At 57.2% G+C, this 13,482-nt stretch overlaps 2 protein-coding genes across 2 annotated transcripts; one reads left to right on the top strand and one right to left on the bottom strand.

The window, feature by feature from the left end:
* The first annotated feature begins 2,950 nt into the window (after positions 1–2,950).
* On the top strand, positions 2,951–8,612 carry IL27 (interleukin 27). Its single transcript, XM_036303177.1, has 5 exons — positions 2,951–3,925; positions 5,770–5,933; positions 6,018–6,116; positions 6,943–7,101; positions 8,073–8,612. The coding sequence occupies exons 1-5, from the start codon at positions 3,895–3,897 to the stop codon at positions 8,322–8,324; spliced, it is 705 nt and encodes a 234-aa protein (XP_036159070.1). The 5' UTR covers positions 2,951–3,894; the 3' UTR covers positions 8,325–8,612.
* APOBR (apolipoprotein B receptor) lies at positions 7,732–13,369 on the bottom strand. Its single transcript, XM_036303175.1, has 4 exons — positions 12,986–13,369; positions 9,822–12,653; positions 9,472–9,737; positions 7,732–9,371 (listed from the first exon to the last, which is right to left on the bottom strand). The coding sequence occupies exons 1-4, from the start codon at positions 13,340–13,342 to the stop codon at positions 9,302–9,304; spliced, it is 3,525 nt and encodes a 1,174-aa protein (XP_036159068.1). The 5' UTR covers positions 13,343–13,369; the 3' UTR covers positions 7,732–9,301.
* Between the last annotated feature and the right edge of the window lie 113 nt (positions 13,370–13,482).

Below are 13,482 nucleotides of genomic sequence, written 5' to 3'. Positions count from 1 at the left end.
CCCACCTTCTCCTCGCAGCCTGTGCAGCTCAGCCTTCCCGCCCTGTGTTCCTGTGGAGTTTACAGAGAACACCCAGGGATGACCATCCTGTCCACGGGAAGTCCTCCCACCCCCTTTCTCTCAGCCCTCCCACGTGCCTGCCATGGCCTCATGGGGAAAAGAGAGGTGGGACCCTTTCCCCTCGCCAGGCTCCCTCTCCCAGGGTCAAAGGTGGGTGGGAAGGGTACAAATAAATCCTGCTAGGCCCTGGGTGTGGGGTGGGGTGGGTGCATGTGAACGATGGGAGAGAGATCCAGTGATCATGGGACTCCAGGCCTCATCCACCTCCACCTCCACCACCACCACCATCCACCGTCCCCCACCCCACCCCACCCCACCCCCGCTCTCCTGGGAGGGGGTGGGCACTGCACTGCCTAGCCTCAGGGTCTCATATCCTATGTGCGGGAGACTCAGAGGTGTGGCCCCAGCTCCAACCTCACCTCCCCCCAGCCTTCCCGCCTGCACTAAAGCCCATCTGGGTTTCACTTAGGGATTTGTTCCAAGCCTCAACGATGATGACATCACAGGACCCAGGGATTCCCCACTTGAGTTCCAGTCTTCCTTCTGTCACTGATCCACTGGGTGGCCTTGAATAAGACATTTCCCTTCCTGACTCCATCCTGATGTCACATCTGAAGCTTCTGGTTCCTGAGCTCAGGATTCCCAGGCAACCCCGTGGAGTGCTCCACAGGCCAGAGCTGGGTCAGGGCTTGGAAAACAATCAGGAAATGGGTGTATGGTTCTTTCTCTTTTTAAAAATCCTCTAGGTTTTCATTCTGTCCATAGTAATAGTGGCATCATTTGAAAATTGCTATTACTTTTCAGTGAGGAAACTGAGGCCCAGGGCAGGCCGTGAGTCGCCTGAGGCCCACGGGGTTAGCTGCACGCTGCAGTCCACACGGGACTCTGGGCTTCCTTTCCCGCAGCTCTCACCCCTCACCGCATCCCTCCCGTTTCCCACCGGCCCCAGCCCACGTCTCAGCCCACCAACCAAGATCTTCTTGTGGAAACTGAGGCCCAGGTAGGCAGAGATGGGCCCAGGCCCATCCTCCAAGGATGTGGGCAGAGGCTGGCGGGGCCCTCACTAGCCCTCTGGCTTCTTGTCAAGGTTCTGCTAAGATCATCAGCCAGGGCCATGTCCAGGTGCCCCAAGCCTTGGCCAGAGTGGGAGGAGGCTGGCAGTGAGACCTCAGGGCTCAGGCTGGCTCCAGACCTGCTGCTCCCCCGGTGGCTTACAGATCACCAGCCTGAGCAGAACCTCGATGAGGCCCTCGGGGCGGAAGACAGATTTGTTGGGTGAGTAAACATGAACCTACTATTGTCAGCTACTGGGGACACATCAGGGCACAAAACAGGCAAAAATCCCCACCTTTCTGGAACCCACATCTTCATGTACATGAAGACAAACGAAAAATGATTGAGAAAATGTTAAATATCTAAAAATATTATATATCTAAAATGCTGCCGAAACCGGTTTGGCTCAGTGCTTAGAGCGTTGGCCTGCGGACTGAAGGGTCCCAGGTTCGATTCCAGTCAAGGGCATGTACCTTGGTTGCGGGCACATCACTAATAGGAGATGTGCAGGAGGCAGCTGATCGATGTTTCTCTCTCATCGATGTTTCTAACTCTCTATCTCTCTCCCTTCCTCTCTGTAAAAAATCAATAAAATATATTTAAAAAAAATAAAATGCTATGCAGGGGGAAAATGCAGGAGAGGAGTAGAGGGGGCTGGCGGCAGGGTTGCAGTTTTTAGTAGGGTGGTCCCTAAAGACGCTATTTGAGAACTTGACATTTGAGCAGAGATTGTAAGGCGAGGGTACGCTTTGCAGATATCTGGAAGAAGGGTGTTCAGGCAGAAGGAACAGCAGTGCAAAGGCCCTGAGGCAGGAGCATGCCTGGCATGTTCTAGGAGCAACGAGGAGGCCGGTATGGCTGGAGTGGTATGAGTGAGGAGAGAGTGCGCGAGATAAGCAAATGTTCAATGCCCATTGCAGACAAGCTTTATGGCAGGAAAGAATAAGCCATTCAGGGGGAAGCCTGTGACAAGACCTATAAGGCAGGGAGGGCATTCTAGGCAGAGACCAGCTTGTGCAAAGGCAAAGAAGTATGAGGTGGCTCATCGTGTTCAAGCATGAAGCTCCAGGGGCTGGAGCGGGAGTAGAGTGGGAGTGAGAGGTGAGGCTGGAGGAGCCAGCTGCAGCCTGACTGAGGAGGGCAGAGAAGCAAGGGGCAGAGGTCTCGGGGAACCCTAAGAGAAGGTTGGGAGGGCCAGAGAGCAAGAGATGGGGTTCAGGATTTGAGAGGTCAGGCATGGCTATGGTCAGGGAGTGAGTGTGTGGGCATGTCTCTAGGATGATGGCAAGACTTGGGGATGTGAGGAAAGCCAGCCAGAGCCTCTGTCGGTCCTCACCGTGAGCCTAAGGATGTGTAAGACCCCCCCTCCAGCAGGGAGCACCAGGTGCATGGCATGGGGGGGCGGGGGGGAATTAGCTGCCACCACTGGGGGCACAGCAAGGGAAACCAGTCTGGGCTAGGCAAGTGCCAATCACTCTTCCTTCTCCTTCTCCTCCACAGTCCTCAGGGATTGAGTCCTGGCTGGTGCTGGTACTTCCCTGGCAGTTGGTCCCAGGCTACCCTGGTGAGCAGTGCCAAGGCAGGGCTGAGGAGACAGGGCATAGGAAGGGGAAGCCCCCTTGGTTTCTGTCTCACAGCAGGGACCCAATAGGGAAACCCCGCAGGTCCCAAAAGGAAAGTGGCAGCAGTGGGCCTTGGGGAAGACCAAGAAACCCCCATTTTCTCCCTGAAGATGGGAAATCCAGGGTGGGGCTTAGGGCGGGGCTGTGCTGGAAGGAAGATCTGTGGTTGATGCAACCCAGCCTTGACAGCTGTTTACAGAGCAGAAACTATTCTGGAATCTGGCTGAGGCCTGGTCCTGACCTCACACAACCCAACCTGGCCACAGGCTGGGCCCTAACCTGCTCATCAACTGAGCTCTTATCCCAGCCCTCACCCGAGTCACAAGCTGTCAGAATCTTGACCACAGACCGAGCTCTGTACCCACTCTGGACTGAGCCCAACCCTAGTTCATCCCACATAGAGCCCCCAGGCCATTAATAGCTCTGACCCCAAACACAGAGCCAGGATGCTAGCCCCAGACAAAGCTCTGAGCCCAACCCTAGACCATGTTCTGATCCCAATTATAGAGTGAGTTCTAATTCAAGATCTGACTCTGGCGAAAGACTGAGTACTTGGCCCTGAATTAAACTTCTCATCCAGCCCTGACCTAGGCTGTAGACTGAGCCCTGACTCTGCTCAGACTGAGACCTCTCTGCCCCACACAAAGCCCCATCCCAGCCACCCAATGAGCCCCAACTTCCCTTGTATTCCCTTCCTCAGCCATCTGGTAAACCAGAAGAGAGTAAGACCCTAAGTCCCCTCTGATGGACAGTCATCTTACCTGGCCATTCATCTTTTGAAGGATAGTAGGGTGGTGATGGCACTAGAACGATGACGACAGAGCAGAGAAACAGGAGGGGATTCAAGTCTCTGGGACCTACCAGCAAATAGAACAGGTGGCTCACCTGAGAGTGGGGAAGTGAGGGGAAGACTGGACCTGGAGCTCAGCAGGGTCATCAGCTTGGATTGACAGAACCCCAGCTTCCCACCATCCCCCACCACACCCCCTCTGGGAAGGGAAATTACATTTCCCCATTTAGCAAGGGGCGGTGAGGAGGGAAGACTGAGTTAAAGCAAAGCTGAAAGTACAAGCAGCACGGAAAGTGAAACTGGGCACAGCCCCCAGTATAAGACTCCCCCGGCCCGGGAGATGGCTGGCCAAAGAGGCTGGGCCCTGCCATGGGCCAGAAGGCAGGCGACCTTGGCTGGCGTGAGTTTGAGGCCAGGGCTTGGGGCAGAGGGGTGGGAGGCTTGGCTGAGACTGGGCAGAGGATGGGAGAGCTTGGCTGGTGTGGGTGGGGGTGAAGGGCTGAGGGGCTACTATTTGGCAGACTAAGGATACAGCTGACGGAAGGATGGGAAGGAGGCCGGCATGGAGGGGGAAGAAGGGCTGGACAGTCAGGTGATGGTTCAGCCTCGACTGGATAGAGGATGAGACAGTTTGGTTGGCATGGATGGAGAGAGTTGGACAGGCAGGTTGATCAGAACCCAGACCTGGCAGGTAAATGAAGAGTTGGGTTGGAGTGAATAAGCTTGGCTGAGCACTGGGGCTGGTTAGAGAAAGAACAGCAGGAATAGTTGGCTCATGTCAGGGGCTGTGGCCAAGGCGTCAGCAGCCTAACTACAGGGGTCTGTAGTTCGAAGCCTGGGGGGAGGTCCATTCTGCAGTTGGAGACTGAAGGACTCAGAGGCTGGGACCAGAGCAGATAGCAGGGTCAGAGTAGGGACCAAGGACTAAAGGATGGGACAGAACCTTCAATGGCCAGGACCAAGGACCCAGGACTGTCTGCCAAGGGAAGGGTCTGGGGGCTCCAGAGCTCAGGCAGGAAGTGGAGGGTCAGTAGGAAATGACACAGCTCAATTCTGGGTGGGCCATATCCACCAGTCTGGGCACCCCTCTCCCTCAACACAGATCTGGGAAAAACCCCACTCTGCCCAAAGTCTCCAGGAGCCCAGACTGGCCCCCAAGCCAGGGAGCCTGGAAATTTGAGAGCCAGGCACTGGAAGCCCTCTCTGGAAGTCCATGGGGGAGGGGGACCTACCCAGAAACTCCCCGTGGTCTTTACGGGGAGGACATTTTGAGGAGCAGAGCCGAGGGCGAGGGATCAAGAACAGACAGGGAAGAGGCAGGGAGAGGGGGCGAGCAGGAACAGGCTTAGGGACTGTTTTGGTTTGTGTTTCGAGGAGAATTGTGTAACCCAGTGATTGCTAGGTTTCCTCTCCCTGAGGGAGAAACCGCTGAACGCTGCTCTCTTCCCAGAGCTCCCGCCCCGTTGTGCCTCTTCCTTTTGCTCAGGAAACACAGGACAGGAAGCACTTTCAGAAATCGGCTAGTCCGACTCCCCCATTTTACAGACGGGAGCCCGAGGCACAGAAATAAGAGGTGACTTGCTTGAGGAAAGAATCCAAATGAGAAACAGGCTCTACCTCCCGTTCCAGGCCTCCTCCCCCTCCCGGCACCCCTGTTCCTCCCGCACTGCAGAGCGACCCACTCGCCTTGGTAGCGGCTCGATGGTCTGCCCTCTGACTCCCTGGGGTAGAGCCTCCAGCATTGCCAGCCACTCTGGGGCCGGAGGGCTGCCAGCCACTCTGGGGCCCGAGGCCAAGCCCAAGGAATCCTTGGCAGAACAGAGTGCCTGCTCCAGGGGAGGTGGTGCCTGCTCTCAGATCCCTGGGGGAAGCTCACAGGGTCTGCGTCTGGACAGATCCGGAGTCCAGTTCTGATCTGCAAAATGGGAAGAATACTAGCACCCAGGCTGCCACACAGAGTTGTGCAGTTAGTTCACTGGAAAAGACACTTAGCCAAGGGAGTTAGTGGGGGCTGTGCAAGGCTGTGTCTGCCTGGGGGAAAGGGCACTGCCTTTCAGTCACACAGATGTGCCATATGGTGTCTTCAGTAGCTTCCCTCCGTTAGTGGTTTTTGAGGGGTCAGTGGGATGATACACAGGCCCATAGCACAGGCTCAGAAAAGGCACCTTCTCTTGAGTTCTCCCTTCTCGCAAGTTCTCCTCAAGCTCTCCCCTCATTTTGCCCACCCTCTCCTCATCTCTCCAGGGCTTGGCCTTTTGCTGCTCTCCTTGCTCCTGGCTCGAGCTGGTGTCTGGGGATTTCCAAGGCCCCCAGGGAGACTCCCCCTGAGCCTAGAGGAGGAGTTCAAGGTCAGCCTGCATCTTGCCAGGAAGCTACTGTCCGAGGTTCAGGCCCAGGCCCACCGCTTTGTGAGTTTCCCTAATGCAACTGGCTCTGGGGATGGACAGACCCTCACTCCCATCTGGCCCCCACTAACAGACCTTGCCCTACAGGCTGAAGCTCACCTGCCAGGAGTGAACCTGGACCTCCTGCCCCTGGGACAGCAGCTCCCCAATGTTTCCCTGACCTTCCAGGCCTGGTGCAGCCTCTCTGTGAGTGGGAGAGGTTGTGGGGGGTGGGGGGGAGGGCTGCAAGTGAGCTGGCAATAAAGCTGGGCTGGGTGGATAGAGATGAAATCAGGGATTGAACTGAAGAAAGATTTGTGGATAAATTAAAGGACAGAGTCTGGATGAGGTTAAGTATGTCATCCGATATAAAGATGAAGCTGAATAAAGAAATGGAGTTAAAAAGAAGGTAAAAGTGAAGCTGGGCATGGAAAGAGGTGGGGTGGGAATGTAATGGGATTAGGAATAGAAATTAGTATGGAGGAGGGATGAGAATGGGGAGAGGCTGGAAATAGGAAGAAGGTTGGGGATGAGAAGGGGTGTGGATTACTGGTGAGGATGGGAATGGAATGGGGTTGGGATGGAGTTGGAGATGGGATAGAGAGAATGAGTCTGGACATATGGTTAAGGAATCTAATTGGGAGTAGGAATGGGAGTAAGGATAGGAAAGAGGTTGGAAACAGACTGAAACAGGTGAGGAGATGGAGATAGGATGGGATGGTGAAGACAGGAATAAAATGGGTTTGTGGGTAGAGTGATAAGACAGTGGAGATGGGGTTGGTGTTAGATATGAGGTCGTACATGCAACTGAAAGTGAGGCTGCGAAAGGAGATAGGATAGAGGCCAAAGACAGCGGAGACTAGATTGGTGATGAGTGAAGGGAAGAACTGGAGGAGATGACGTTGAGGATCAGAACAGGTATTCGGGTAGAGTTTGGGATGGGAATGGGGCCCAGAGAGACAGGAGATTGGGTTTGAAGTGGGTCTCCCTTGCCCTGTGGACCTTTTCTGACCCCTTCCCTCTGCTTCCACAGGGATCAGAGCGACTGTCCTTCCTCTCCATGACACTGCACCCCTTTCAAGCCCTATTGGGAGGGCTGGGGACCCAGGGAAGCTGGACCAGCTCAGAGAAGCTAAAGCTGTGGGCCATGAGGCTGGATCTCCGAGATTTGCAGCGGCATCTTCGCTTCCAGGTAGAGTACCCACCCACCCTCCTTGACCCCCAGAGACTAAAACTGGGAGTCATTGGCTCCCTTTTAAAAATACCCCTATGCCCACAGGTGGGGTAAGTCTGAAGGGAGATCCTCCAGATCCTCCCAGTGTGTACGTGTGAAGGATGTGTGTGTGTGTGTGTGTGTGTGTGTGTGTGTGTGGCTGCAGCAGGTCCTGGCTCTACCTGAATCTCTTGGGGTCTTGGTCTTAAATGAGGGAACAGCTCTGAAGCACCCAGCACAGCATCCAGCACAGCAGGACCAATAATAAAGTCGGTTCCCTTTTCCCTGTCATCCTCTGACATCATCAGGTCCTGCTGAACATGTCACAGGGAAATAATGTTACCTTTATTGAAAGGAGAATCAAAAGTGCAAGCAGCAGAAAGACGAGCTGTATCACCTTTCTGCCCATTTCTGATCCTAAGATGACCCTTAAGAGAGGAATTTCCAGAACCCCAGGGCCTAGGGCAGTGATGGCGAACCTTTTGAGCTCGGCGGGTCAGCATTGAGAAAAACCCTAACTTACCTCTGGTGCCGTGTCACATATAGAAATTTTTTGATTTGAAACCATAGTAAAACAAAGATTTATATTTTTGATATTTATTTTATATATTTAAATGCCATTTAACAAAGAAAAATCAACCACAAAAATGAGTTCGCGTGTCACCTCTGACACACGTGTCATAGGTTCGCCATCACTGGCCTAGAGCAATCCTGGGTGAGTGAGCCAGCTCCCTCCGCGAGCACCAGCTTGCTCTGTGACTTCCATTTTCTTGAAACAAAAAAAAACCAGGCAGGGTACACGAGGTGATGACATAATGGAAGAGCTGAAGTAAGGAAATCACGGCTTTATGGTTTCTGACGTCATGTGGCACCACTAGGCACGTAAAGGAACAAGGATTCGCTCAGCATCTCAGCTGGACCATTTTCTGACCGTGAGCCTCTCCTCACAGGTGCTGGCTGCAGGATTCAGCCTCCCCGAGGAGGAGAACGAGGAGGGGAAGGGGCTGCCCCCAGGGGCCCTGGACGGCCCCTCACAGACGTCAGCCCGGATGTCCTGGCCCCAGCTCCTCTATGCCTACCAGTTGCTGCACTCCTTGGAGCTGGTCTTGTCGCGGGCCGTGCGGGACTTGCTGCTGCTCTCCCAAGCTAAGAACCCAGGCCAGGCCTTGGGGTGCCCAACACTGGCCGGCTCCCAGCCCTGATGGAGTGGTTTCTCAGACCCTTCCCTCGCCGGTTAGGATTTCACAACGAGTCTGGGCCAACAGGACAGCCACCAGCTCCCTGCCTTAGACAAGGCAGGACTCCACTGCCCTCCCTCCCCAAACCCTCCCCAATAACTTAAGGCCCCTCCAGTCCTGACTGGATATTTATTTCATGGATATTTATTTATTGTTCAGGGAAATGATGGGATATTTATTGTTTTGGGACCTGCTGGCTGTCCTCGGCGAGGCCGCCATTCTGGGTGCCTAATAAAGCACTCTCGCCCTCTCTCTGCCTCGGCTTCTTTTCAGAGAAGGGGTGTCTGATACCCAAAGGGGGCGCAGAATGGACTCTGCAGCCTCTGGCCACCCTGGATCCTTCTCTGCTCCTACACGTTGGGGTTCCTGGCCTACCTTTCTCCACTCTGGCTTGCTCAGTTGGTGGTTGCCACAGTAACTAGCAGAGTTCTGAGGCTGAGCTCCCATTTTGGAGCCTTAAGGTGGCTGGTCCACTTACATCAAACCTTTGATTGTAAATGCAGCTCCATAGGCCCTCCTCACCCCTTTCCTCCGGCTGCCTTCACCCCAGAGGTTTGCCTTCCTCCCACAGCTCTCCCTGGCTTGGGGAGGGGCTTGGGAAGTGGGGGCAAGCGGAGAGGGGAGGCTGTGGGAGACTGTCCCTGTCCCCTCTCAGGCCTCCAGACAGCTGCCCAGACCGGTTGGGGAGGGAGTCAGGACAGGCTGTGAGCAGTGGTCCCCATGGGGCAGGCAGTCCACCAGCTGCATTGGAGAGTCAGATTCCTTAAGTTCATGATTCTCAGAGATGGCTGGTTCTGTCTGCTTCGTGGATGAAACAGCAAGAAACTGAGGCCCAGCGGGTGGATAGGGTGCATCCAAGTGGCCGAAGGAGGCAGGCTGAGCAGCATTCAGCCGAGCCCTCCGCCTCTCACTCAGGGCCTGGCTCCTGGGTCTCAGTGCCATCACTGGGGCTTTGGCCGGCCCAGCCTGGCCTGCAGTTCCTGCATCATGCCGGGGTGTGCAAAGCCAAACCTGGAAATGGAAGACAGGCTGGGAGCTGGTCTCCAGTGTCCAGAGCCTCCTCCTGCCCAGCCCAGCCCAGCCCAGCCCAGTCACTTCACCCAGCGCTTACCCGTGTCCCAGGGGCTTTCTCCTAGCTGGCACTGGGGTCCCTTCAGACCTAGGGAGGCTTGGCTCTGGGGGTTCCTCTGGGTGGAGAAGTCTCTGCTCAGGGGCTGACAGCTCTTCCTCTGGTGGGGGGCTGGCAGGCTCCTGCTGCTGCTCAGGGGCGGGGATGCGCCGGAAAGAGGGCCTGGAGCGACGCTGTGAGGAGCTGCGGGAGAGGAGCACACGGCTCCGCGGGACAGAGACGTCCAGGCGAGACACAGGGAGGAGGGCCTGTAGGGAGGGAGCACTGAGTGGTACGGGGCTGGCTTCAGGATTTTGGTCTGTTTGGCCCTGGACCCTTCCCGGAGCCCTTACCTCACTCCAGCTGCCCTGAGCATCCCCACGGGCAGCCTCTTCACGTGGCCCAGGCTCCTGGGTTGCTGGCTGGTCCTCCCGGCCCTGGGCATCCTCCAGGTCTTCTGCCTCCAGCTCCCTGGCCTCTGGCCTCTGGTGTCCACTCACCGCCACGTCCTCCATTGCACAGGGCATGTGTGCCTCTGCCTCAGGGCCGTGGTCCCCACGCTGCCCCTCGCTGCCTCGTCCCTGCTGCCTTGCCTCCTGTGCCCCAGCCTCTTTTTCTAACAGCATCTGCCCTTCTGGGAACCCCTCGGCCTCCACGACGACCATGGTCCCCTCTGCCCTCACCGCCTGGGAGCCCGAGGTAAAGACACCCATCCCACAGCTTCCGTCTGCCACTGCCGATTCCCCAGCCTCCACGCCGGGCTCACCCTCCCCAGCCTCAAAAGCCTCCACTTGGCCACCTCGGCCAGGAACCTCCTCGTCTGCGGAGCCCTCCAGGCCAAACGCCTGCCCGCCTCTGCTCTCTCCCTCTGCAGCCTCCATCGCCTCTGCCCCTCTGCCAGCTTCCTCTCTCCCTTCTGAGTCCCAGCCTCTTCCAAATGCCCCATCCCACACTTCCCCCATCTCTCTTTCAGGCCCTTCCCCAGTCCCAGCCGCCCTCTCATCTGAAGCTGCCTTATGCTCCACAATCCCGGCAGCCGAGGAACTGGCCGGTGTGTCCTCACTGTCCTGGGAGCTCGGCGCTGCCTCCTCCAGCCTCCCGCCTCCCCGGGGTGTTCTCTCTGCCTCCCAGGACACTGCGGCCCCCACCTCCTCACCCTCGGTTTCTCTGGCATCTGACTCACCCAGGGACCAGCCTGTCCCTAACTCTGCCCCGTGCCTTCCACCCAGCTCCTGGCTCTCTGCTCCACGCCCTGCTTCCTTTGCTTCCTTCCACTCTCCGCCTGCCCCCAGGACCTGTGGCAGTGCAGGCTCTTGGCCTCCCGCGGCCTCCCCCTCCTCTTCCATACCTACTTTTTCCTCCTGGGTACTCCCTCTCTCCACATCCCTTTTCCCCCGGTTTTCCCAGACTTCGGCCTCAGGCCTCACATACCCCGTGTGCCGGGGACTGCCCTCCAGGCTCCTTTCTGTCTCCCCTTTGCTCTGGGCTGGAATGCACCAGAGCTCTTCCTTCACCTGCTGCTCTTCCCCGGGGTGTTCCACGGGGGTCTGCAGGCCGCCTATCTGCTCAGCGTCCCACACTTCAGTGACCTTGTGCTCTGGGCCACCACCCTCGACCCCAAATTCTTCTCGACCCCTCTGAGCTCCCTCCTCACTCCTCTTCTCCCCGAACTCCTTCTCCGCTGTGGCCTTTGGGGTTGCCTCAAAGTCAGCATCACCTTCAGCCTTGTTTGCCACTTGGTCCTGGGAGAGCTCAGCCTCTACGGCCCAGCCACTCTCTTTCTCCTCCTTGGCCCCCTGTGCCTGCACCACTTCCTCCGGACTGGCTTGAGCGGCCCTGATCTCTGTGTCTTGCCTTGCCTTGGCCTCTTTCCCCTCCTGATCTGCCTGACTCTCAAAGCCCTCCCCTGCCTCCCACTCTGCCCCCTGGCGTTCCGCGGCCTCCTTCCCTGCTGTCTGGACCTCAGCCGCTTCTCCCATTCCTTCAGTTCCCAGGGCCGGAGTCTGTTTCAGGCACAGGCTCACCTCAGCCTCTCTATTTCCACCCACCTCCTCCTCCTGGGTTCCCCTGGAGGCCTCTCCTAGGGCCCAGACTCTCCCAGTACCCTCTAGGCTCCTATCTCCTGGGACTGCCCCATTTTCTGTCTCCCTGACTCCTGGGAAGTCAGCCGCCTCTGTGCCTGAGGTTGTCCCAGCCTCCTCCCCACCTGAGGTTGTCCAGGCCTCCTTCCCACCTGACACTGTCCAGGCCTCCTCCCCACCTGACACTGTCCAGGCCTCCTCCCCACCTGAGGTTGTCCAGGCCTCCTTCCCACCTGACACTGCCCAGGCCTCCTCCCCACCTGACACTGCCCAGGCCTCCTCCCCACCTGAGGTTGTCCTCACCTCCTCTCTGCCCAAGGTTGCCCCATCCTCAGATGCTGCCCCTGGGTCCTGAGTCCCCGGTGCCTCTGTGCTTTGGCCATCCCTCTCCACGGCCACCACCCCTCCTTCCCTCCCAGCCTCTTTGGCCCCAGCTCCCTGGGTCTCCTCTGCAACGGCCTCCTTGACTTCCTGTTCTGACTCCCTGCCATCCCCTGCCGCCCTCTGGCCATGGGCACCAGCCTTTCCCTCAGGCTCCCTACGCCAGGTCCACTCTGACTCCACCCCTCTGGCCCCCCCTGGCTCTCTTGCCCTGACCTCTTCCTCCTCCTCCTCCTCCTCCTCCTGTTCCCAGGTTCTCGGTGTCTCTTCTCTGTTCACTTCCTGCTCATTGCACTCCTGACTCTCCTGGGCTGGGCTGCTCCCGTCTCGGCCAGCCTCAGACCCTGCGTCAGACTTCTTTCTGGCCTCCAAGGGGGCACTTGGCTCCTGGCACCTGGAGGCCTTGACTGCCTCCCGCGCCCCAGTGTCCTGCCTGTCTCCTTGAGATCCATGGGAGCTGCCTTCTCCCCAACTCCAGGTCTGTTCTGTAGCTGAGCTTCCCTCCTGGTGTCTTCTAGCCTCTCCAGGCCCTCTCAGTCCTCCGTCCCCCTTGCTTTGGCTGCCTCCCACAACCTCCAGAGCCTCCTGGGCTTCCTCCTCTACACTTCTTCCTGGCCTTCCTGTAGCCACCTCCCCCAGTTCCTGAGCTGCACACGCCTCTCCCCTCTCTACAGTGGGGACCTCATCTCCCAAAAGGTAGGAGACAAAGGTACTTAAGGAATCCTAGAAGAATGGGGAGAGGGGAAGACAAAGGCATTAAGGGAAGGCCCAGCTCTCTCCTGCGGGCCCTGGGACAGAGGAACTCAGAATAGGAGGAGGGGTTCTGGGTTCTGGGAGGAGGACAACAGGATCTGCAGAAGGAATAGGAAAGGGCCTAGATTGGGGTATGTGGATAGGTTTGTGGAGGGGGGAGGATTGAAATCCAGAAAAGATTGCTTTAGAGGCTGCCTTATCCTAGGGAAGGAATCTCAAGTCTGAGAGACTCAAAGGGAGGAGGGAAGATGAGGTCCCGGGGAGCAGGGTGAAAGTCCCTGGCATCTCTTTGCCCCTCTCACCAGTGTCCCCCTCAAGGCCTGGTGCAGCCCTGGGAGATGCAGCCGGAGGAAATCCATCCTGTCTGTGTCTGTGTGTCCAGAGAAGCTGACAATGACCGTCCCCACCCACCAAGACAAGCCAGTCTTACCCAGGACCCAAGCACTTCCTCTTCCCCTGTTTCCCCCTGACGTATCCTTACCCCAGGCCCTACCCACCTTCTGCAATGCCCACGGCAGCTTCCAGCCCAGGCTGGGAAATGGGTGTGCACCCCACAAGGAACTCAGGTGCATATTTTGAGCTAAAGGGCAAAGGCGGAAGCCAGAAAGGGAAAAAATGGGAGCAGGAGACCTCAGAATTGGGGATGGGGGAGGGTGCATGTGGCAACTGCAGCTCAAGTGACTCAGGTCTTGTATTCACACCTCAGCCATTTCCGCCTCCCCACAAGCCACAGCCACTTTGAGAGGAAGCTGGGGTTTGTGGTTCCTGTTTCGCTTGGGGACGAGGAGTGGGAGTAGGT

The sequence above is a fragment of the Myotis myotis genome, unplaced genomic scaffold, assembly GCF_014108235.1.
Source record: "Myotis myotis isolate mMyoMyo1 unplaced genomic scaffold, mMyoMyo1.p scaffold_m19_p_35, whole genome shotgun sequence".
Classification (NCBI taxonomy): Eukaryota; Metazoa; Chordata; class Mammalia; order Chiroptera; family Vespertilionidae; genus Myotis; species Myotis myotis.
The sequence above is the reverse complement of the archived record's forward strand: the minus strand, read 5'-3'. Positions and strand labels throughout refer to the sequence as shown.

What these genes read in the sequence shown, in the direction of transcription:
- APOBR (XM_036303175.1), bottom strand. Translation starts at nt 13,342, where the DNA reads ATGCACCCTCCCCCATCCCCAATTCTGAGGTCTCCTGCTCCCATTTTT. An exon ending in AGGCCTTGAGGGGGACACTG is followed by an intron (nt 12,654 to 12,985) that starts GTGAGAGGGGCA and finishes CCATTCTTCTAG; the next exon opens with GATTCCTTAAGTACCTTTGT. An exon ending in AGAAAGCCCCTGGGACACGG is followed by an intron (nt 9,372 to 9,471) that starts GTAAGCGCTGGG and finishes TTCCATTTCCAG; the next exon opens with GTTTGGCTTTGCACACCCCG.
- IL27 (XM_036303177.1), top strand. Translation starts at nt 3,895, where the DNA reads ATGGGCCAGAAGGCAGGCGACCTTGGCTGGC. An exon ending in AGGCCCAGGCCCACCGCTTT is followed by an intron (nt 5,934 to 6,017) that starts GTGAGTTTCCCT and finishes CTTGCCCTACAG; the next exon opens with GCTGAAGCTCACCTGCCAGG. An exon ending in AGGCCTGGTGCAGCCTCTCT is followed by an intron (nt 6,117 to 6,942) that starts GTGAGTGGGAGA and finishes CTGCTTCCACAG; the next exon opens with GGATCAGAGCGACTGTCCTT.